Consider the following 24166-nt stretch of genomic DNA (forward strand, 5'->3'; position numbering starts at 1 on the left):
AAACCAACCAATCAACAGCGTGAGCTGTTCTGACAACTGATGTTTCTCATTGATAATGAAGCGCAAATACAAGAGGAACTGGCAAAAGCAATAGTATTACCAAAAGCAAGTGACAATCATCAAAGAGAAAATTCGTGCCTCACACCGTCCTCCCCCCCCCCCCGTGCCCAGCAAAAATTTAAAAACATAAAATAAAAAAAGAAAAGACGAAAAGTGACACGGGCACATATCATGCCAAAGTTGGTATACACAATACTGAATTAATCCACATAGCAACTTTTAAGGTATTGCACTTCTTGTTTCGAAATAGCTATTGATACCCCCCCCCCCCCCCCAGGTGCATTTGCATCGAATTTGTTCAGGTGATTTTATTAATGCGCTTGTTAATATTAGTCACAAGTATGGCGAAAGATAGAGAGTGCACCCGCGTGCACGACAATGCGTGGCCGAATAAGAACGCAGCATTAAGGATGTGAGGAAAATATAACGTCACCTGCATACGCCTGTTAACGTGCGCAATGCAGCAGCAGTGCCCAAGCACTGCCTCCGAGATCGGACGGCGTTCGCTGCGCGCGTCACCCTATCTCGGATGCCATGCCGACCCCTGCGCCAACTTCGCAATAGGAACGTTCAGCTATATTTCAGTGCGCAGCACATGGACTCTCGTGCTGCAGGCAGTCGCCGCGCGCAGAACCGAGTACACAGGCCCGTACGCACCCCTGTACACATCTGCACACGGAGGCCGATACAGAGCGCCAACCGTCCCGGACCGAGCTTTTCAAAAAGACGGATCATTCTACGTGAACATAACCAAGTACATGTTGCTCACGGTCGAGCTGAGCAACCACCAGTATTTTGTTGTTGTTGATGATAAGCAATTATATGACTTTAGTTAATTATCTAACTAATGAATTGCAGTTCCGACTGTTACGCGGTGCCAAATAAGAAGTTGTAGAAAATTGCAAGGAACATAGAAATTAGAGTTATTAACTGCACTACATCGGAGACTATTCTTTTTAAATACATTAGTGGGACCGCGGCGAACACATGCAATGCAAAAGTGCTATTTAAATGCTTTGACAAAAAATTTTTCAGGACAGCGGCACAACTGTGTGGATTTACATACACGACACAGTTCTTTTCTGAAGAAACGAAATTTGCCATACGACTTTGTATGTTATGTGCTATGGCATTGAGACTTTCTTGTGTCGTGTTGATTATACTGTTATGCAGAATCACGCACGTTTTGTACATATGCAGTATATATGTATGATATCCACATACAGCAAGATATATACAGGGTGTTCCAGCGAACACTTTCACATATATCTGAAAGTTGCCTGTGCCAGATTGCACCACTCTGGCACATGAGCTGGTTGGGCAACTTGAAGCGGCGGACTTAACTTGAAAAAAAAAATTAAATGCATGATCAATAATCAAAAATTTCCCAATAAAGTTTTTAACTAATTACCTTATGGCCCATAGTGCAATTTGCAAAGTCTAATTGTAGGCGAATGTGACAAAAGTGAGAGCAGTATCTGAATCAAGATGGTTTACAGAAACACACATGGAGAGCTTGTCCGTTATTGATCGAATAAGCCGCCCCCTAAGATCGTCCGTGGAGTTCGCAAGGCGGATCCACTTGAAACTGGTGTCATCATGAGAATTCTGTCTAAGATATTAATTCCAGAACTTTGCGGAGAAATGGATTCGCGTTCAGGTTACTTCCTTACAAAATGTGGTTTTATGCATTGACGCACAAAAGTAACTGGAACGCCAATGCATTTCTCCGCCAAGTTCGGGAATTAATATAACGAAACTGGTGACATTCCGAGAATTCGTTCAAAGTGGATCCACCTTGTGAACTCCACAGCTGAAATTTGTTAATTGCAATATGGAACATAGAGTAATTAGTTAAAAGTTAGCGAATTTTTGTTAGTTGATTATGCAATTGACCTTCTTGTGCAAGTTATGTCCGCCTCTTTGAGTAGACCAGCTCATGAACTATATGATTCTGCTATCTGCCACAGGCAACCTATAAAACATTTTGAAGATGTTCACTGAAGCACTCTGTATGTATGTTATGTGTGTATGTAATACATGTGCATATATGTTTTGTGCATAGGTATGTTACACGTACAAGGACATCAGAGGGTATACCACCATATGTGTAGAACTCTTTCATGAGACAATGGAGTAGCCGGCGCTGCATTCGTGCACCAACATTCCATTCCATCGTGTCAATAATACAAAAAAGAAACTAAGAAACTTGGATATATTTAGCATGTTGCTAATTGTGCGCTTATTTCTTTCGTGCTAAAAAAAATGAAAGCCAGCGAAATATTAAAAATAACAACCGACTACATGCCCATTCGGAGGCTATATTCGCACTCTGTGACCGTTATGGTCTCCTAATATGTCAAGTCCGCATCTAGGTGTAAAGGAGATGAATGGATAGGCAGTGCACCGATGCTTCACCGCATGCAGTCCTATCGGAATTTTCTGCCTACTAATCATGTCGCAGTTGGCCGTCATTCGTGAAATGATAAACCAACTAACTAGGGCTATTCTATCGCGATGAAAATACGTTACGTGTACTCGAACTTCATCCTACTTTTCTGAAATGTTTACCTTAGCTTCATATTACCCTATGTGTATCCATAACGGTTCGTTTGAGCATCATTCGAGCACGCGCTCTCGGCTATTAGCAATGATGCATCCGTAGCATCTAAGGCATACCAAATTGCGCTTTTGTGGCATAGGTATAAAAAATCAACTTTCTGTATTCCGTGTCAGGTAGTCCGACAGAGCATAAAATACTGACGTATGCACCATTCACATGCATCATCACGCCAGCCAGCCATCTGCTATAGCTGGCGCCGGATGGCATATCTAATAGATTACACTGTCACACGAGTTTCGCAAGCTGCTTTCCAAGCTGGGCTCATTACATTCGTTGCTCATGCCAATATCTCTACGGAAAAACGATGGTGTAATGAAGCAGACGACCCGAGCCGTGCTTACGCCAAAGCTTGTCGTGATCGCTTACGTTACAGTGCTCGTCAGAAGCTATCTCTATTGCGAATAATTTACACTTGGTGAGAATGCGGAGTAGTGAACGGAGAGTTGGTGGCGGCGCGCAGAACATTGAGACGAAGACAGTGTTACGCGAGAAATTCGTCCAGCCCCCATCTGATTTCTCACCGGGGACGGGAAGAGGTTTATTCTAGAGCGCAGAATGCACTTCGTATTCTTCGCCCTCTCGACCTGCAAGGCGGCCATCGTTGCAGTCTCGAACACCTCGCGAACACCGTCCTTGGCCTTGGAGGAACACTCCAGCTGGCGCCATGTAGGCATTAGTCGCCTCCGCTACGGTGCATTCTTCCCCAGGCAGGCGGCACCCTTACAAAAATTGGTTTGACCTTTCAGTCACTCATGAGTCACCTATCAGTCACCCCTGTCACCTATCTGTAGACTCGACCTTTCTGTAGACTAAGTCCGCAGAATGTCTGCAGACACCGTGCGGACTGCAAGTAGACTTGTCTGTAATATGCGTGCCCAGTGAGTGTGTGTGTAAATATGTATATGTATCTATATATACATACATATTCTGAACCATGATATATTTTATAATTACGGTTGAATAGTTTTGACCTTTCAGTCACCCATGAATCACCCACCAGTCACCTCCACGTAGACCTAGTCTGCAGAATGTCTGCAGACACCGTGCGGACTGCAAGTAGACTTGTCTGTAATATGCGTGCCCAGCGAGTGTGTGTGTGTGTGTAGATGTATATCTATATATAAACGCATATATATACATATTCTGAACCATGACACATTTTATAATTACGGTTCAATAGGTCTGACCTTTCAGTCACCCATGAGTCACCCACCAGTCACTTCCATGTAGAGCTAGTCTACAGATTGTCTGCATATTGTCTGCAGACACTGTGTGGACGGCAAGTAAGTAGACTTGTATGTAATATGCATGCCAAATATATAAATATACATACATACATATATATATATATATATATATATATATATATATATATATATATATATATATATATATATATATATATGTATATATATTCTACATGACACATTTTATAAATAACAGTTAAATCGGCTTCACCTTTCAGCCACCCACGAATCACACACACACAAACGTGTGCGCATCCTGAACCATGACACATTTTATCATTGCGCTCTGTTTTGCCATTTTAACATTTTGAAAACTTTGTCACTGATTGCTACAAGAACAGTCTGATAATGGCAGTTATATAAATCAATTATTTAATACTAATTGAAATAAGGTAATTAATAAAAATAATATAATAAAAATAAAATAAGACATTCAAATAGATAATTAATAATTAATAAGGTAATAAGGTAATACTGGCGTGTTACATAACGTACATTAAATGCAGCAGTTATACTATGGCTCGAACCGCAGCCTGAATTTAAGGACATATCTACCGCGCGACGCCGACACCATCCATCCGACCACCGACTGCGTGGTTGCTTTCGGCGCCGGCCCCCAGGAGGCGCTGGCCGCGAGCACCGGTAAAATTACGGGTGAGTATATTTTCCCGTCTGCACCTGGTCACCGACAAGTCACGGCGTGCACGCGTGCACGCCATGTGCACGCCGCAGTGACGGCGACCGATGAGGTAGTGAACATGCCGTGCCGGGAGGAATTGTGGTGATTTTTGTGTGTATTAATGATCCAAAACCCCTGTGACTGCATAACGTAGCTCTCAGTGTTTTCCGTGTGGTGTGCCGATGCCAATTATCGTAGTTATGACCCGGTCGCGCTTTCTTTGTTACCGGCTCATGAAAAGCCGATGGTACTCTCGCTGCGCTCGCATTCCATCACAGTGCGCGGAAGAATTTTTTGAAAGTTGTGCTATCACGTGCTGTAGTTCATCTGCAATTCTACGCTGTTGACGCTGGAGGTACCGTACACCGACTGTCCGTCCTGCGGTACCTGTGCGATGCGGCAGCAGCTGTCACGGAGACTCGTTTACCGAGCACGCCTAGAAAGGTAAGTCCGGCGCGTGCGCGCATTTTTGTAGTCCGTGAAGTGGGCATTTCTGTACGAGTAACAAGGTGATTAGTAACGTGACAAAAATGATCGTGCTTTTCGAATGTTCGTTCTTGCCGCAGGGCGCATTTAGCGAAGTTTGATGAAAATTGCCCTAAAACGTGATGTTGCCAAAATCTATCGACTATTTGCTTTCTGCTGTGAAGTTTCCTTGCGCCGGGGACTGCTTGATTTGAATAGGCGCAAAAATTCAAGCAGGGAAAGTTACTATTTCTGTACGTAATTTTTCAGCGAGAAATCGTATAGCCATTTCTAGAGGTACGTCGATTTGTCGTCTTCACAGCTAACGGCTGCGCGAGATGGCACCCGATTGCTGTGTACGACGCATGGCCAGATTTTAGCTCGTATGCAAGTTCTTTTATTTATATAGTGTCTTCAGACAGCCTGTATTTCTTGCGTTGGGTGTCATGTGTTTTCGTGTATTTGTAAATGGTTCCGAGATTTCAACAACAGTATCTATCTTTAATGGAAAAAATTGTTTTCTCACCTGAAAAAGAGGGAGTCTGTTCTTTTTCAATGCATCGTCCTTTGGGGCAGGGCTTTGTTGCACCGCATAAATAAATTAGGTTTTCGAACGCTTATCATGTGTTAACGAGTTTTCTGGTTGTGCAATTCGCATTTGACTTGGTACAGACGTGCGTTTGTGTGAAGTTTTTTATAGTAGATTCATGTTTGCTCCAGTTCCATTTACATGTTAACTGCCTGTGATGTAATAATCGGGTATTTGTGCAACCATGCAGCTTAATGTAGCTGTTTGTACGAGACTTTTCACAATGTCACAAGTTTACAGTTTCAGCAGGGTTAACTTTTCAGTAAACTGAACATTTCTTCTTGTTTAGGGATGTCACGATTTTGTGAGCCAGAGGAATCTACATCACTTGGGAGCCTGCGGCACTTGTGCAGGCTGAACAGCGCGTCAAAGCATCTGATTTGCATGCTGCGACAAGGTGTGTGCAAGGCGGTCACTGCCACTCACATGAGATGTCGGTACTCACTACTTCATTCCTTGGAAGCGATATTCTTGGTCCCAACCAAGCAGCCCGGAAGAAATCGGAGACAAATAAAATGTGCAAAGAATACTATTGCGTCTGTTATTTTATTGCATGCATGCATGCCAGTTCCCCATAGTGGGGCTACAGAAATTCTATCTAATGTCTGCCTAAATGCTGTAATCCTGTGACCACAATCTCGACAGACTTTCTGCAGAAATGCTGTATCCTGCAGCTACACAGATTGAGCAGACTTTCTGCAGAAAGGGTGTACCAATTGGGCGCTGGGAGGTGACAGGGGGTGACAGAAAGTCTGTCACCTGTCTTCAGATATTCTGCATCCCGGGTGACTCGGGGTATGCAGAATTTCTGCAGAAAGGGTGTACAAATTGGGTGCTGGGAGGTGACAGGGGGTGACAGAAAGTCTGTCACCTGTCTTCAGATACTCTGCATCCCGGGTGACTCGGGGTATGCAGAATTTCTGCAGAAAGGGTGTACCAATTGGGCGCTGGGCGGTGACAGGGGGTGACAGAAAGTCTGTCACCTGTCTTCAGATATTCTGCATCCCGGGTGACTCGGGGTATGCAGAATTTCTGCAGCAAGTCTGCAATGATTTTTGTAAGGGCATGGGCTTCGCCTTCGTCTTGACCGGCTCTGGTAGCGCGCGGGGGTCGTTGCGTAGGCCCTTTTTGTTCCAGGCAAGGATGACTGGCACGCAGGGGCAGAAGTGGCACACGTCCGGCCTCCTCGACTCCCGGTTGTTCTCCAGGGAGTCGGGCGAATCGATACTGAAGCACATCCCGATTGCGTCCGTGTCTTGGTACGACAACGGCCGCAAACGGTCGAAGTCTTCCGGCCCCGCCGTGTTCCACAGTGCCAGCTCCACCTAGCTGCCGTCGAGTTCGGTGGCGGCAATGTAGTAGGCGGCGACTGCGGTCTCTGGAAACTGATCCTTGCTGGAGACGATCAGAAGACAAGTCTTCCAGCCCGCGCGGTCTGCGTCGGTCACCAGCAGTTTCCTGGACGCCGCGCTCTGTGGCAGTTCTTCCGTGGGAGCCGAGCTTCCTCGAACGGTCTTCTTCTTCTACTTCTTCTGCTTCTTCTCGCAACCTTCTTGCAAAAAGAATTCGAGAGCTTACGGTTCACACTGCATCAATAAATTGAGTTCATACCGTCCCAGAGGAACCCTTCATCCATATACGAAAAACGGCGTTGTGCGGGCTCCGGATTCATTTTCACCAACTGAGACTCTTTAACAAGACATAAAATTGGAGGAGTTGGAGCGGATTCACAGCTGCTTTTGGTAGCGTGACAACACGAGGACAAGGAAGTTTTGGACTGTCAGGACACGCGCTATTAATATAGGCAAACCAACCAATCAACAGCGCGAGCTGTTCTGACAACTGATTTTTCTTATTGATAACGAAGCGCAAATACAACAGGAACTGGCAAAGGCAATAGTATTACCAAAAGCAAGTGACAATCATCAAAGAGAAAATTCGTGCCTCGCACCCTCCCCCCCACCCCCGTACCCGGCAAAAAGAAAGAAAAAAAGAAAAGAAAAGTGACACGGGCACATATCACGCCAAAGTTAGTATACCATACTGAATTAATTCACATAGCAACTTTTAAGCTATTGCATCTCTTTTTTCGAAAGAGCTATTGACGGCCAGCTGGTGGATCTGTCATCTAATTTGTTCATGTGATTATATTAATGCAATTGTTAATGTTAGTCACAAGTCCGGCGAAAGAGAGAGAGTGCACCCGCGTGCACGACAATGCGTGGCCCAATAAGAACGCAACATTAACGATGTGAGGAAACCGCGATGCCCCCTGCATACGCGACGGCCCCTGGTGCGTCCATTGTTCAAACAACGACGCACCTACATCACATTTACACGTGATGCCCACGTGATCTCACATGTCACGGCACGCCGACTGCAGCGCCAGTCTTTCCAGTGGCGGCACTCGTCCCGCCCCCTCTTGAAGCACTGCCTCCGAGATCGGACGGCGTTGGTTGCGCGCGTCACCCTATCTCGGATGCCATGCTGACCCCCGAGCCAACTTCGCAATAGGAATGTTCAGCTATATTTCACTGCGCAGCACATGTACTCTCGTGCTGCAGGCTGTCGGCGCGCGCAGAATCGAATACACATGCCCATACGCGCCCCTATACACATCTGCACACGGAGGCAGATACAGAGCGCCAACCATCCCGGACCTAGCTTTTCAAAAAGATGGATCATTCTACGGGAACATAACCAAGTACATATCGCTCACGGTCGAGCTGAGCAACTACTATTTTGTTGTTGTTGAAGACAATCAGTTATATGACTTTAGTTAATTATTTAACTAATGAATTGCAGTTCCGACTGTTACGGTGCCAAGTAAGAAGTTGTAGAAAATTGCAAGGAACATAGAAATTAGACTTAACTTATTAACTGCACTACATCAGAGACTATTCTGTTTAAAGATGTTAGTGGGACCGTGGCGAACACATGCAATGCAAACGTGCTGTTGAAATGCTTTGACAAAAAATTTTTCAGGACAGCGGCACAACAGTGTGGATTTACATACACGACACATCATATTCATCATCATCATCATCATCATCATCAGCCTGGTTACGCCTACTGCAGGGCAAAGGCCTCTCCCATATTTCTCCAACAACCCCGGTCATGTACTAATTGTGGCCATGCCGTCCCTGCAAACTTCTTAATCAATCCGCCCACCTAACTTTCTGCCGCCCCCTGCTACGCTTCCCTTCCCTTGGAATCCAGTCCGTAACCCTTAATGACCATCGGTTATCTTCCCTCGTCATTACATGTCCTGCCCATGCCCATTTCTTTTTCTTGATTTCAACTAAGATGTCACGACACAGTTCTTTTCTAAAGAAACCAAATTTGCCATACGACTTTGTATGCTATGTGCTATGGCATTGAGACTTTCTTATGTCGTGTTGACTATACTGTTATGCAGAATCGCGCGTTTTGTGCATATGCAGTATATATGTATGTTATCCACATACAGGATGATTTATACCGGGTGTTCCAGCGAACACTTTCAAAAATTTCTGAAGGTTGCCTGTGGCAGATTGCACCACTCTAGCACATGAGCTGGTTGGGCAACTTGAAGCGGCGGACATTAAAAAAAGATGAAATGCATGATCAACTAATTACCAAAAATTTACCAATAAGGTTTTTAACTAATTACCTTATGGCCCATAGTGCAATTTGCAGATTGTAGCCGTGGAGTTCGCAAGGCGGATCCACTTGAAACTGGTGTAATCCTGAGAATTCTTTGAGATATTAATTCCCGAACTTTGCGGAGAAATGCATTCGCGTTCAAGTTACTTTCTTACAGAATGTTGTTTTATGCATTGACGCACAAAAGCATCTGGAAGCCAATGCATTTCTACGCAAAGTTCGGCAATTAATATATCGAAACTGGTGACATCCTCAGAATTCGTTCCAAGTGGATCCGCCTTTCGAACTCCACGGCGAAAATTTGTTAATTGCAATAGGGATCATAAAGTAATGAGCTAAAAGGTTAGTGAATTCTTGTTAATCAGTCGATTATGTATTTCAATTCTTTGTGCAAGTTATGTAGGCTTCTTTGAATAGACCAGCTCACGAACTATAGAACTGCGCTATCTGCCACAGGCAACCTTTAAAAATTTTTGAAGATGTTCACTGAAACACATTTTATGTGGTTACGTGTGTATGTAATGAATGTACAATATGTTTTATGCATAGGTACGTTCCACGTACAAGGTTGTCAGAGTGTATAGCACTATATGTGTAAAACACTAACTCTTTCATGAGACAATGGAGTAGCCGGCGCTGCATTCGTGCACCAACATTCCGTTCTATCATGTCAACAATACCAAAAAGAAACTAAGAAAGTTCGATATTTAAAGCAAGTTGCTAATTGCGCGCATATTTTTTTCATGCTAAAGAATGAAAGCTAGCGAAATATCAAAAATAACACACGACTACATGCCCATTCGCAGGTTATATTCGCCCTCTGTGACCATTATGGTCTCATAATAAATATGTCAAGTCCGCATCTAGGTGCAAAGAAGATGAACGGATAGGCAGTGCATCGATGCTTCACCACTGTCCTATGGCAATATTTCGCCTACTAATCATTTCGCAGTTGGTCGTCATTCGTCAAATGATAAAACAACTAACTAGGACTATTCTATTGCGATGAAAATACGTAACGTGTATTCGAACTTTATCGTATTTTTTTTAAATGTTTACCTTAGCTCCATATTACCCTATGTGTATCTATAACGGTTCGTTTGAGCGCATTTTATCATTCGAGCACGCGCTCTCGGCTATTAGCAATGACGCATCCGTAGCATCTAAGGCATACCGAATTGCGCTTTTGTGGCAAAAGCATAACAAATCTACTTTCTGTATTCCGTGTCAGGTAGTGCCACAGAGCACAAAATACTGAAGTATGCACCATTCACATGCATCAGGTTTGTTCGATTCAGAAAAAGGCGCACGGCACCCCAAACGAAAAAGTGCAGGGGTGCCGGGCTGCACCCACCCGCTGCAAGGTTCAAGGGTGCAGTGCACCGCAGCGGCACCTTGCCTTGCACCCTGTTCAATCGAGCACACGGGTGCAGGGTGCACTGCTGCACCTTGGGGAATCGAGGGTCTAGGTGCAGTGCGCCGTGAATAGGTGCAGAAGGTGCAGAGAAACTTGGCTGAATCGAATAGACCTATCATCACGCCAGCAAGCCATCTGCTATAGCTGGCGCCGGATGGCATATTTAAAAGATTACACTGTCTCGCGAGTTTCACAAGCTGCTTTCCAAGCTGGGCTCATTACATTCGTTGCTCATGCCAATAGCTCTCCGGAAGAACGATGGTGTAATGAAGCAGACGACCCTAGCCGTGCTTACGCCAAAGCTTGTCTTGTTCGCTTACGTTACAGTGATCCTCAGAAGCTGTTTCCATTGCGAATAAACCTTCTTACACTTGGAGAAGGTGCGGAGTAGTGAACGGAGAGTTGGTGGCGGCGCGCAGAACATTGAGACGAAGACAGTGTTGCGCGAGAAATTCCTCCAGCCCCCATCTGGTTTCTCACCGGGGACGGGAAGAGGTTTATTCTAGAGCGCAGAATGCACTTCGTACTCTTCGCTCTCGCGACCTGCACGGCGACCATCGTTGCAGTCTCGAACACCTCGCGAACACCATCCTTGGCCTTCGAGGAACACTCCAGGTGCCGCCATGTAGGCACTGGTCACCTCCGCTACGATGCATTCTTCCCCAGGCGGCATGGGCTTCGCCTTCGTCTTGGCCGGCTCCGGTAGCGCGCGGGGGTCGTTGCGTAGGCCCTTTTTGTTCCACGCAAGGATGACTGGCACGCAGGGGCAGAAGTGGCACACGTCCGGTCTCTCCGACTCCCGGCTGTTCTCCAGAGAGTCGGGCGAATCGATACTGAAGCACATCACGATTGCGTCCGTGTCCTGGTACGACAACGGCCGCAAACGGTCGAAGTCTTCCGGCCCCGCCATGTCCCAATGTGCCAGCTCCACCTAGCTGCCGTCGACTTCGGTGGCGGCAATGCAGAAGGCGGCGACTGCGGTCTCGGGAAACTGATCCTTGCTGGAGACGATCAGAAGACACGTCTTCCAGCCCGCGCGGTCTCCGTCGATCACCAGCCGTTTCCTGGTCGCCGCTCTTTGTGGCACTTCTTCCGTAGGAGCCGAGTTTCCTTGAACGGTTTTCTTCTTCTTCTGCTTCTTCTTCTCGCAACCTTCTTGTAAAGAGAATTCGAGAGCTGACGGTTCACACTGCATCAAGAAATTGAGTTTATGCTGTCCCAAAGGAACCCTTCATGAATATATGAAAAACGGCGTTGTGCGGGCTCCGGATTCATTTTTACCAATTGAGACTCTTTAACAAGACATAAAATTGGAGGAGTTGGAGCGGATTCACAGCTGCTTTTGGTAGCATGACAACACGAGGACAAGGAAGTTTTGGACTGACAGGACACGCGCTATTAATATAGGCAAACCAACCAATCAACAGCGTGAGCTGTTCTGACAACTAATTTTTCTTATTGATAATGAAGAGCAAATAGAACAGGAACTGGGAAAAACAATAGTATTACCGAAAGCAAGTGACAATCATCAAATAGAAAATTCGTGCCCCCTCCCCCCCTCCCCGGCAAAAGAAGAAGAAAGAAAAAAAAAAGTGACACGAGCACATATCACGCCAAAGTTGGTATATCATACTGAATTAATCCACATAGCAACGTTTAAGCTATTGCATCTCTTTTTTCGAAAGAGCTATTGACGGCCAGCTGGTGCATCTATCATCTAATTTGTTCATGTGATTATATTAATGCAATTGTTATTGTTAGTCACAAGTCTGGCGAAAGATAGAGAGTGCACCCGCGTGCACGACAATGCGTGGCCCAATAAGAACGCAGTATTAAGGATGTGAGGAAACCGCGATGCCCCCTGCATACGCGACGTACTCTGGTGCGTCGTTATTCAAACAACGACGCACCTACATCACATTTTCACGTGATGCCCACGTGATCTCACATGTGACGTCACACCGACTGCAGCGCCAGTCTTTCCAGTGGCGGCACTCGTCGCGCCCCCCTTCAAGCACTGCCTCCGAGATCGGACGGCGTTCGCTGCGCGCGTCACGCTATCTCGGATGCCATGCTGACCCCCGCGCCAACTTCGCAATAGGAATGTTGAGCTATATTTCACTGCGCAGCACATGGACTCTCGTGCTGCAGGCTGTCGGCGCGCGCAGAATCGAATACACAGGCCCGTACACGCCCCTGTAGGACTGCACACGGAGGCCGATACAGTGCGCCAACCATCACAGACCGAGCTTTTTGAAAAGATGGATCATTCTACGCGAACATAACCAAGTACATATTGCTCACGGTCGAGCTGAGCACCAACCAGTATTTTGTTGTTGTTGATCACGATCAATTATATGACTATAATTAATTATCTAACTAATGAATTGCAGTTCCGACTGTTACGGTGCCAAGTAACAAGTTGTAGACAATTGTAAAGAACATAGAACTTAGACTTAACTCATTAACTGCACTAAATCGGAGACTATTCTGTTTAAAGATATTACTGTTTCCGTGTCGAACAAATACAATGCAAAACTGCTGTTTCAATGCTTTGACAAAATATTTTTCAGGACAGCGGCACAACTGTGTGGATTAACATGCACGACACTGTCCTTTCATAAAAAAAAAAATGAAATTTCCGATACGACTTTGTATGGTATGTCGTATGGTATTGAGACTTTCTTATGTCGTGTTGATTATACTGTTAATCAGAAGCATGCACGTGTTGTGTATATGCAGTATATATGTATGTTATGAGTAGTGAACGTATATGTATGAAATGAGTAGTGAACGGAGAGTTGGTGGCGGCGCGCAGAACATTGAGACGAAGACAGTGTTGCGCGAGAAATTCCTCCAGCCCCCTTGTGGTTTCTCACCGGGGACGGGAAGAGGTTTATTCTAGAGCGCAGAATGCACTTCGTATTCTTCGCCCTCTCGACCTGCAAGGCGGCCGTCGTTGCAGTCTCGAACACCTCTCGAACACCGTCCTTGGCCTTCGAGGAACACTCCAGGTGCCGCCATGTAGGCATTGGTTGCCTCCGCTACGGTGCATTCTTCCCCAGGCGGCATGAGCTTCGGCTTCGTCTTGACCGGCTGCGGTAGCGAGCGGGGGTCGCTGCGTAGGCCCTTTTTGTTCCACGCAAGGATGACTGGCACGCAGGGGCAGAAGTGGCGCACGTCCGGCCTCCCCGACTCCCGGTTGTTTTCCAGGGAGTCCGGCGAATCGATACTGAAGCACATCGCGATTGCGCCCGTGTCCTGGTACGACAACGGCCGCAAACGGTCGAAGTCTTCCGGCCCCGCCATGTTCCACAGTGCCAGCTCCACCTAGCTCCCGTCGAGTCCGGTGGCGGCAATGCAGCAGGCGGCGACTGGGGTCTCCGGAAACTGATCCTTGCTGGAGACGATCAGAAGACACGTCTTCCAGCCCGCGCGGTCTGCGTCGGTTACCAGCAGTTTCCTGGACGTCGCCCTCTGTGGCAGTTCTTCCGTGGGAGCCGAGCTTCCTTGAACGGTCTTCTTCTTCTACTTCTTCTGCTTCTTCTCGCAACCTTCTTGCAAAGAGAATTCGAGAGCTTACGGTTCACACTGCATCAATAAATTGCGTTTATGCTGTCCCAAAGGAACCCTTCATGAATATATGAAAAACGTCGTTGTGCGTGCTCCGGATTCATTTTTACCAAATGAGACTCTTTAACAAGACATAAAATCGGGGGAGTTGGAGCGGATTCACAGCTTCTTTTGGTAGCGTGACAACACGAGGACAAGGAAGTTTTGGACTGACAGGACACGCGCTATTAATATAGGCAAACCAACCAATCAACAGCGTGAGCTATTCTGACAACTGATTTTTCTTGTTGATAAAGAAGCTCAAATACAATAGGAACTGGCAAAAACAATAGTATTACCAAAAGCAAGTGACAATCATCAAAGAGGAAATTTGTACCTCACACCCCCCCTCTGTCACATAGCAAATTTGCTACCATAGCAAATTTTAAGGTATTGCATTTCTTGTTTCGATATAGCTATTGATGGGCACCAGGTGCATCTGCATCTAATTTGTTCATGTGATTATATTAATATGATGGTTAATGTTAGTCACAAGTCTGGCGAAAGATAGGGAGTGGCGTGCACGACAATGCGTGGCCCAATAAGAACGTAGCATTAAGGATGTGAGGAAACCATGATGTCCCATACACACGCGTGTTCAAGCAACGACGCACCTACATAACATTTCCCAGAAGAAAGTGAAATAACATAGTCTACACCGAGCCGGCAGGACACATACTGAAGCCCGTGTATTTTTCATCAAACAGATTATTTATAAGGGCCAATAGCTCTCAACAAAAGAAAAGCGACATCTCAAATTTTTTCAGCACATGTTGATTTAGATTGATCGGGAGACCTTTTTAGTGGTAAGTCATTATGCTGTTGTCGCGTTTTTTTTTTGCGGATGTTACCACTTTGATCATTGTCATTTGGTATTGATAATATTGCTTTTGCCAGTTTCTGTTGTGCTGAAGCGTTTGGTCATCAATTAAGAACTATGTTGCGAGAACGGAGCGTGTCCTGTCAATGCCCAACTTCTTTGTCCTCGTGTAGACGAGCTTTCAAGAGCAGTTGTGAATAATCCCCCCCCCCCTTCCTAGTCACCCATCTTTCTCTCCTTTGACGGAATCTCAGCTGGTAAAAATTAAGCCGCATTGCACATAAGCGCTTTGCATAGCTGAAGGGTTACATTAGGACGTTAGATGCAATTGATCAGTGTGAACCATAGGTTTGCGAATTCGCTCCGCAAGAAGGTTGAAAAAGGTTTGTAAGAAGAAGAAGAAGAAGAAGGAGAAGAAGAGAAGGAAGAAGAAGCAAACCGCCCAGAGAGGCAGCGCAGCTCGGCTTCCACGGAAGAAATCCCAGAGATGGCGGCGATCAGAAAAAACCTAGTCATCGGACACGGGAGGTCTTCTGATCGTCTTCGGCACAGGTCCGTTTCCAAAGGCCTGTGTGCCTATCGCTTTCGAGGACTACGTCGCCGCCATAGAGGTAGGCGGAAATCAAGCCCAGCTGGTATTGTGGAGCACAGCTGGTCAGGAGGACTACGACCGGCTGCGGCCGCTGTCGTACTCAGGCACGGACGTCACGTTCGTGTGCTCCAGCACCGACTCGCCCGACTCCCTGAAGGACAACCCGATGTCGGGGAGTCCGGAGGTGCGCCCCTTCTCCCCCAGCGTGCCTGCCATTCTCGCAGGGGCCGAAGGACCCATACAGGCGGTCGGAGGTCGACAAGCGAAGCAGAGGTGCCAAGAGGACTACGACTGGTTGCGGCCGGTGTCGTACCCAGACACAGACGTAATCTCGAGGTGCTTCAGTATCGACTCGCCCGACTCCCTGGAGAACAACCCGGTGTCGGGGAGTCCGCAGGTGCGCCCCTTCTCCCCCAGCGTGCCTGCCATTCTTGCAGGGGCCGAAGGACCCGTACAGGCTGTCGGAGCTCGCCAAGCGAAGCAGAGGTGCCAAGAGGACTACGAGCGGTTGCAGCCGGTGTCGTACCCAGACACAGACGTAATCTCGAGGTGCTTCAGCGTCGACTCGCCCGACTCCCTGGAGACCAACCCGGAGTCGGGGAAGCCGGACGTGCGCCACTTCTGCCCCAACGTGCCCGTCATCCTTGCGGGGAACAAAACGGACCTACGCAACGACCCGCACACACTACCGGAGCTGGCCAAGACGAAGCGAAAACCGATAGCGCCTAAGGAAGGGCGCACAATGGAATACGAGATCAATGCCTATATGTCTCTGCCTGGAGTGCTCTGCCAAGACCAAGGACGGCATGCGCGAAGCGTTGGAGACTGCTACGATGGTCGGCCTATAGAACAAGAGACCGCGCAATACGAAATGCACTCTACTCTCTAGAATAAACCCATTCCTGTCTCCGGTGAGAAGCCAGAGTAGGGCTGGAAAAATCTATCTCGCTGCAGTGTCTTCATCATTTTTTTGTGCGCCCCGTCGCCACCATTCACCACCTCGCACCTTCACTAAGTATAAGAAGGTTTATTCGCAATAACGATGGCTGCTGAAGAGCACTGTGTATAATGTCAGCGGACAACACCAGCTCTCCCGCCGCGGTAGCTTAGTAAGATGTTGCGCTTGTTAGTTCGATGTCGCGGGTTCGCGGCAGGGGCGGGCGCATTTCGATGGGGGCGAAATGCAAAAACGCTCGCGTAGTTTGATCTAGGTGCGCGTTAAAGAACCTGAGGCGATCAAAATTAATCCGGATCAACTACGACGGCGTGCCTCATAATCAGATTGTAATTTTGGCACATTCAACCTCAGAACGAAATTTTTCAAACAACACGATCTCTTACATAAGCACGGCACGGGTCGTCTCCTTCATTACACCTTTTGATGCGACAGCGTCAAATGGTCCGTCGAGCGAAAAAGTCGCGTCTGTCATCTGTAGCAGCGAAAAGGCATATAAAATTGCATTGCCATTGGCTGCGACGCCACGTCATGAGCGCGCCTCGATGGAGCAGAACGGGCAAAAGGGTACGCCTGCTGGGGAAGCCGGCACGCCAGGTGTTCCGTGATGGGAGAGGACATCGCCGCGACGCCACGTCACCCTCGCTCTCGGAAGCCGGCGCACGATCCGTATCTATCTCTCTCACTCCCGCTGGGCGTAGCTGCTGCGCGTGCCTGCCCGCCTTCGTGGCCGCTGCGGCTTCCTCGGTCTCCCGTCACGCAGGACGTCGGTGGAATGCGGTGTCGGCACAGCAGGCTGCTACTGCTTGCTGGCTCGGGCAGCACGTACCGCTATGGCACATTACTCGCCGCATCGAACTCGGACGACTGCTCAGCGGCGTTCAATTGGAGATTCATGCTTTCGCATTCACTATTCATAAGAAGTGTTTAGGTGCCCTCGGAGTTTTTAAGGAGAGGTATTAACATGAGCAACAAATGTGATGACCCCATCTTGCGAAACTAGCGCAACTATAGCACGAGTTCCGGTTTTAAAAAAAGAAAAGAGGAAATGTGGTGCGCAGGTTCACGCTGCAAGCATAATTTTATGCTGTTTCTCACGAGCTACAGGAAGTCGCTTTCCTCCCTTTATAACAAAAGCGCAATTCGTTATGCCTCTTAGGCACTGCGAATGCGCCATTGCTATACTTCCTGGGAGCGCGTGTTTGTTCGTATGACAGATACGCTCGAGCGAAAAAATTATCCTTCGTGGATACACAGAGCGTATTATGCCACACCGATGGAGATTTCATAATGTACGGCACTGTTCAGATATATAAAACGTATTCTAACCACACTGAAATAGTGGCAATATAGGTATTTCACCATATGAAAAATGCCTACTCACTCCGGAACGATTGACAAAAGAAGGAATTTTGCAATGAAGCAGCGGTCGAGTGTCACGACATTACTTAACGGCGTCCACCTCCTATGCATACAGACTAGAAACTTTTGTCTCCGGCTTTAAAGAAAAGTCAGGCAGCATGTTACACTCCTGTGACACGTGAAGGCGAAAGCCTGCTGGCACGCTTGGTAATGCGCCGTCTCGCATGGTCGCGTTGCTGCTTTCGCAGTTCGGCTGCTTTCGTAACTGCTTTCGAAGTTACGCACAAGCCCTTGGTCGCAAGCTAGCGCTCTTCCCATGTTTTGTGGGCTTACCTTTCTTGTACAGCTAGTGCAAAAGTGCAGACACACGTGAGTGCGGCCGTATTAAGTGCTTGCTTTGACTATTGGTACCATTCTGTAATACTACTACTACTACTACTACTACTACTAGTACTACTACTACTACTACTACTACTAGTACTACTACTACTACTACTACTACTACTACTACTACTACTAATAATAATAATAATAATAATAATAATAATATGGCACCTACATAAAGAAAAAGGTATAAGAACAGGGCCTGCCAGTGCCGCATCGGGCATGACTGACAGTGCCAGGCAGGCAGCAGCAAACAAATAACGAAACAACAGGCAGGGAAACGAATTCACAAAACAGTAACTGATAAATGAAAGCAAAGGCAACGAAAAAGTTGCTTTCATAAAATCAAAAGCACTCCAAATGAACAATTAAAAAAAGTGCATGAGTTGAAGGATTCTGCAAAAGAAACGGAAAGGTGTCACAAGAAGTTAAAACATCAACAAAAGAAAGAAAAGCGACAGGACATGGCTCCTATTTGGACATCTTGTAAAGCGTAACCAAAAACTGAAGAGTCTATCAAAAAATGAATCTGCGCAGCAAACACAATATTGTCACACTCTAGAAGTAAAAACTAAAACACACACACGAATGAGACAGTCACGAAAAGAATGAACAAACTATCAAACTGATGGTTCTTTTAACTTTAAAAAATTTTTCTTAGTTATGTGAAAGACGCTTGGTGGGATAGTGTTCAGAAAGGACGGAACGTAGTAATCGCACGTTCTTTTGTCATATTTTAATAAATGTTTTCCCTCTCCTTCTGCCTCTGTGACATTTTGTCGATCACCGAGAAATACAGTAGCATTGTTTAGATCCGAGGGAGCGTGAAGTAATATACGGACTTTTGTATGGCTGTGCCAAAAAGCTTTAAAAGCCACGTAGAGCAAATGTTTTGCGCACGTCGTTTCTTCCAAGAGTAAAGTCGTATGTGATGGTGTTTAGAAGAAAGCGATAAAGTGAATCAACTGTGTTGTGGCAGCACAGAACAATGCAAATGGGCATGGTTTTTTATGTCTTTAGAATAATGAGGTTAGTCGCCAGCCAATCCATTGCCCCCCCCTTTAATTCAAAACAAAGCGATCGCACCTGAACGCTCGGGCTACAAGGACGGTGTCGTCAGCGTACTGAAAAACACTGATTGGCAGCGCGGCTGAATGATCATTAACACATGCGTTAAATAAAAAGTGCGCTTAATATTGATCCACGGGGAACTCCAGACATTATTTCTTAAAAAAGGAGCTTTCAAACTGTCCTAGCAAAACATATTGACATCTGCCCTTTAATCCTTGAGCATCTATAGGTGCAGGAAGGAGCCGCGGAGTACTATAGCAAAGAAAGTTTGTGCAAAAACAGTGCATGAGATACACTGTCGAATGCCTCGCGGAAATCGATAAACAATGCACAGGCAATCATATCATGTTCCAGAGAATCATTATGACGTAGCTTTCTCTAACCATTCTCTTTGTTGTTCTTATTGCGGCTGCTGCACGACATTTTATCGTTTCATACATAAATGGCACGGTGCATGCATGCGCGCCAAGGCAGCGCGTTGGAAACACGATATGCTCTGATACACGTCCGGAGGGCCGTTAAGGTTTTTGCTTGTGTTGTCTTGAGTCTCCTGCGTGGATTAACGTATGCAGGAACACTACACCGCCCGGCAGCCATCGCAAAAAGAAAGAAAAGAAAGAAAGGAACAACCAATCATTCTAGGTAAAAGCGGCCCATGCCTTACTTCCGTCGCTAAATGAGGCACTCGTTCTCTTCGCAGCTGCCAACGTCGGCCCGCCTGTGTTTACGCTCAACGTGTCAAATGACTTTCGTTAAGCAAAGCTAACCTACACTGGAAACGTTCGAAGCCCCAAAGGAGGATTAAGAAATATTAGCCCCGGCGCTTCCAGTGCATGCGAGGTTAATCGCGGTCGTCCCTCTTATCGCCAGGAGTGAAACGAGGCTGGCAGTGTGATGGGCGCATCAGAACCGCGCGAGGCCCAGCTCCGTTAAACGTACTCAGAGAACAATGGCCCTGCTGATTGAGGAAAATTATCTACAATGTAAAACACATTTTTTTTTCTCGACATGCGTACGACGCACCCGACGAGAGTGTGGCCTTTTTTTTTTTTAACGATGTACCAGCACCACTTCCTTGACTTCAGCGATAACGCAAACGTTAAAGAAGATCGCTGGGTGAATAACCTTGTATTAAAAGAAAGAATAGGAAGGTGGGGAGGGGGGGGGGGTAGTGCTTATCACCTTTACGTGGTCATGTGAGCGACTATCATTGGGCCGTGGTCTCATTACTTCATCGTAAATGCACGTCTACGCACAGGGAAAAAAGAAAGCTGCAGGCGGAAAGTCATGCGGAAGGGTTGCGTATGGCGGCCAGTCTGCATTTTCAAGCCGGGGAACTGCACCGGAAACAGGTTTCGACTTGATCGCTGCATGAAACCGGGCAGCGGTTTGATCATCGCACTTCCTTGACTGCGCTCGAAAGATGTTCCTGTAACAATACTATGCCTGCAGTAAAAAAAAATACATATAAAGAAAATAGAAAAAAAGGAACCCTGTATACGTAAGCTATAGGGACTTTTTTTTTCTGTCGTTGAAATGCAAACGACGCACTGACGTAGAAGCTTCGCCGCGCACAAAGGCCTCCAAAATTTCGGCACAGAAATAAACAGAGCGGAGAATTTTTGATAACTAGCACACGAAGGCAAGAGAACGTCACTCCCCTTCCGGAAGCATTAGTGCGTTATTTGATGCTGTAGTGCAGTTATTCGATATGGTACATTTAAACGGCATGGAGCTTCACCGGCCGTCCGGGAATGAACAGCGGAAAGATAGTTTTACAGCATGATGACAATGGTTTGATGCTATATGCGCGCTCATTATACGCGTAAATAAATGTGTGGTGCAGCGCACTACGCTTGATTTAAGCGATGTTTTATTCCGCTGACAGTTTTCCCTGACACTCTTGTTCTCCTATCGTTTTTCTTGCTGTTTCATAGCGTTGATGTTTAATTTTAATGCAATATGTATTCTTCCTCGAGTCACGCCAATTTCTGTGGTGTATCTCATGGCGTATCAGGACGTTTTTCTGGGCGGATCCCGGAGATGGTGGTGTACAATTATGTGCCACCAATGTGTATGTGGCCCTGGTTGCCGTAATGCTCAATATGTGTGTGTGTGTGTGTGTGCGTGTGTGTGCGTGTGTGTGCGTGTGTGCGCGTGTGTGTGTGTTTTCAAAAGAGGTCGGTCATTTAAATCGTCAGTTAACGAGCACGCAGTACGGTGCACTGTTCTCTCAGCCACGATAGTTCTCCAGGTTCCTGTAATTCACTCAGATGTTGAAGGAGCGAGGTGAATACTGTGGGTGGTGTCCGTGAATACCAAGCTTTTCAGGCTTCGAAACAGAGTGGAAGTGTTTCTGCACAGAAGAAAATTAACGGGAGGGCCACCGCTTGCTTCGCGCTGAATCGTAAGTTCGGCTATAAACGTGCAAGCCGCAGGCTAAAATGACGCTGGTTTCGACGCCGCGAGACCCATAACCTTCCGAGAAATGCGATTGGCACATCGCCTTACTGAGAAAATGTTTCAACCGCATTAGTCCAGCGCGCCACTTCGAGGAGTGTATTTCAATGAGCGCATTGCGCTGATTGCGAGTGCGCATCTGCGGCCAATGCGTAACACTGCTCTTTCAATGCTACACCCGAAAAAAAAAATGTCCCGCGAAAAAGAACAGGCAGGACTTCGACGGGATGCCGGCCGCTAAAGTAATCCTGAAGAGACAGTGAGCCAAACTCTCGCACGCTTCAAGCGAATGGGATGCGAATGAAAATGACGCGTGTTGAACAAGTGAAGAATGAGTGTTTGTACACAAGTGATGAAGCGAGCCTGTCGAAAGGCGGTCGACAAAAATGATTCTGTGCGAGAAGCTGGAAGACGTTTCGCCAAGTACGACGGCAAATATCAACAGCCGCATAGAAAAAAAAAACCAGCTTCAAATGCAGCTGCTGCGGTTTACAAGAAAACGATTGCAGCGTGCGCCGCCCCTGGCATACTTTCATTCCTTTCTCCAGCTCAAGCCTTCTGCACTACCCGCTTGTGAGCAGCCCAAACTCGAACTTACAAATAGTATCATCAGGCTAATCCACTGTTCGCCTGCACTTCCTCGTGAAGGGCAAGGACTTGGCTCCCGCTGAGCCGACTCTACAAAAGAAAGAAGAAAAAGAAAAACATCTTACTATAAGCTACAACATACATTGTGAGCGCTGTGATGCAGTGCTGTATTACACTCGAAAGCTATAGTTTGCTGCAAAAGCTTGGCGTTCGTGGTTTACCCGTGCGACTGGAGAATTACCCAATGTATTCAAAGATAGGCATGCGAACATCAAGAGCCTAAACTATTATTTTGCATGCTACAAGGTACTCTTATGGAGCTAATAATAGATCATCGAACAAGATAAGCAATTTTTGTTTTCTCACAAAAACAAGTTTATTTTTGTTTGCAAAAAAAGGTTCTCGATTTATATTACAAACGCCTAGCACGACACGGATTAACATACCTCTCGTTTTTATAATGGCACCCATACGGGCAAAGAAATAAAGCCAGGGAGTTTATTTGTGCGAGTATCAATATTTATTCGATGGTATTTTACAGTGCTACAAACCAAGTCATTTCGATTACGCATTTCATGGCATAAAAATACTCTCCGGTCCTGCGCAAATTACGTTCGCATACACCACCTGCATACTGTTTCGTAAAACAAACTTTGGCTCTCGCGTTTTAGAAGAGCCGATGAAGTTCTATTTCGGCCGTGCGGAATTCGTGCTCTTCTTCGTAGACTCAATTTTAACGTGTTTACCGAACCAAACAGCATTAAGAGCTCTATATTTTTTACTTTCAATCCGACCGAGAACAAAACAGCTGACGCACAAGGCAATTACGTTACCTTCGCAAGTGACAGGGCTCCGTTGCATTCAGAAACCTGCAACTGTATATGATGCGACTGCGAAGACGGTTTCCAGTTTAAATACAGTAATCAATACGCGGCAGTTCCACTCGTATACGTAATTTCGCATAACGCAGTAGTACTTTTCGTATACGTAATCGGTATGAGCACTCGAGGGGCTGCTGCACCTGGTCCTTCACGCGTCTTCCCTTTCCTCGAGAATATTACAGCATGCGTCAGGTATACGTGTCATTACGAACGTACGTTTTCGCTCTTAGAAGGCTTACGCGTCACTGTACAAGCATAACTCATACGAGCGCACTTTGGGCTTCTTTAGGCCGCAGCAGCACACGACGCGCGCTGCTTGTGGCAGGCCTCTGACCGCAGCGCCACGTTTGTCGTCACGAGACGGAAAAGTGCCGAACTACGCTTACCGCTCTGGAGACGGCCACACCTGCCCATCTAACCACCGAACTTGTTGTGGGATACGTACGCACTTCATTTACGATAATTCACCTTTAGACGCAGCGCATAAGCAGCATCAAACTAGAAACAGCAAAGACTGAAAAGCAACACTGTTTTTTTTTTCGACCAAATTAACTTTTAAGCGAATCTGCTGTTGTCGATTTCGCTGATGCTGCAGGAAGTTGCGGGAACAAACTTGCTCGAGACAGGTATATGACTTCTCGCGCTGCCACAACAGGGCGACGTAGGTCCGATCACAATTTCTTTCATGCGTGCATTTATTTTATTTTTATTTTTTA

The 24166-nt window shown here is 46.5% G+C and overlaps 2 protein-coding genes, 1 long non-coding RNA gene and 1 pseudogene across 5 annotated transcripts in view; 2 read left to right on the plus strand and 2 right to left on the minus strand.

Annotated features, from left to right (window-relative positions):
* LOC139054248 (LIM domain-binding protein 2-like) overlaps positions 1-24166 on the minus strand; it is a 320751-nt gene that overhangs the window by 206361 nt on the left and 90224 nt on the right. The window contains exon 2 of one of the 3 annotated variants that reach the window (XM_070530965.1): positions 22580-22659. The exons of the other annotated variants lie outside the window; for them this stretch is intronic. The gene's annotated coding sequence lies outside the window, so the exon portion shown is untranslated. The remainder of the gene's footprint in view (positions 1-22579; positions 22660-24166) is intronic. 3 annotated transcript variants of the gene reach the window in all.
* Positions 4990-6190, plus strand: LOC135911439 (uncharacterized). Its single transcript, XR_011512338.1, has 2 exons — positions 4990-5053; positions 5953-6190. It is a non-coding gene; the product is annotated as an uncharacterized lncRNA (long non-coding RNA).
* On the minus strand, positions 12837-15385 carry LOC139047352 (ras-like GTP-binding protein Rho1; annotated as a pseudogene).
* Positions 15596-16662, plus strand: LOC139056399 (uncharacterized). Its single transcript, XM_070534605.1, has one exon. The coding sequence runs from the start codon at positions 15916-15918 to the stop codon at positions 16636-16638; it is 723 nt and encodes a 240-aa protein (XP_070390706.1). The 5' UTR covers positions 15596-15915; the 3' UTR covers positions 16639-16662.

This window comes from Dermacentor albipictus, chromosome 1 (genome assembly GCF_038994185.2).
Source record: "Dermacentor albipictus isolate Rhodes 1998 colony chromosome 1, USDA_Dalb.pri_finalv2, whole genome shotgun sequence".
NCBI lineage: Eukaryota > Metazoa > Arthropoda > Arachnida > Ixodida > Ixodidae > Dermacentor > Dermacentor albipictus.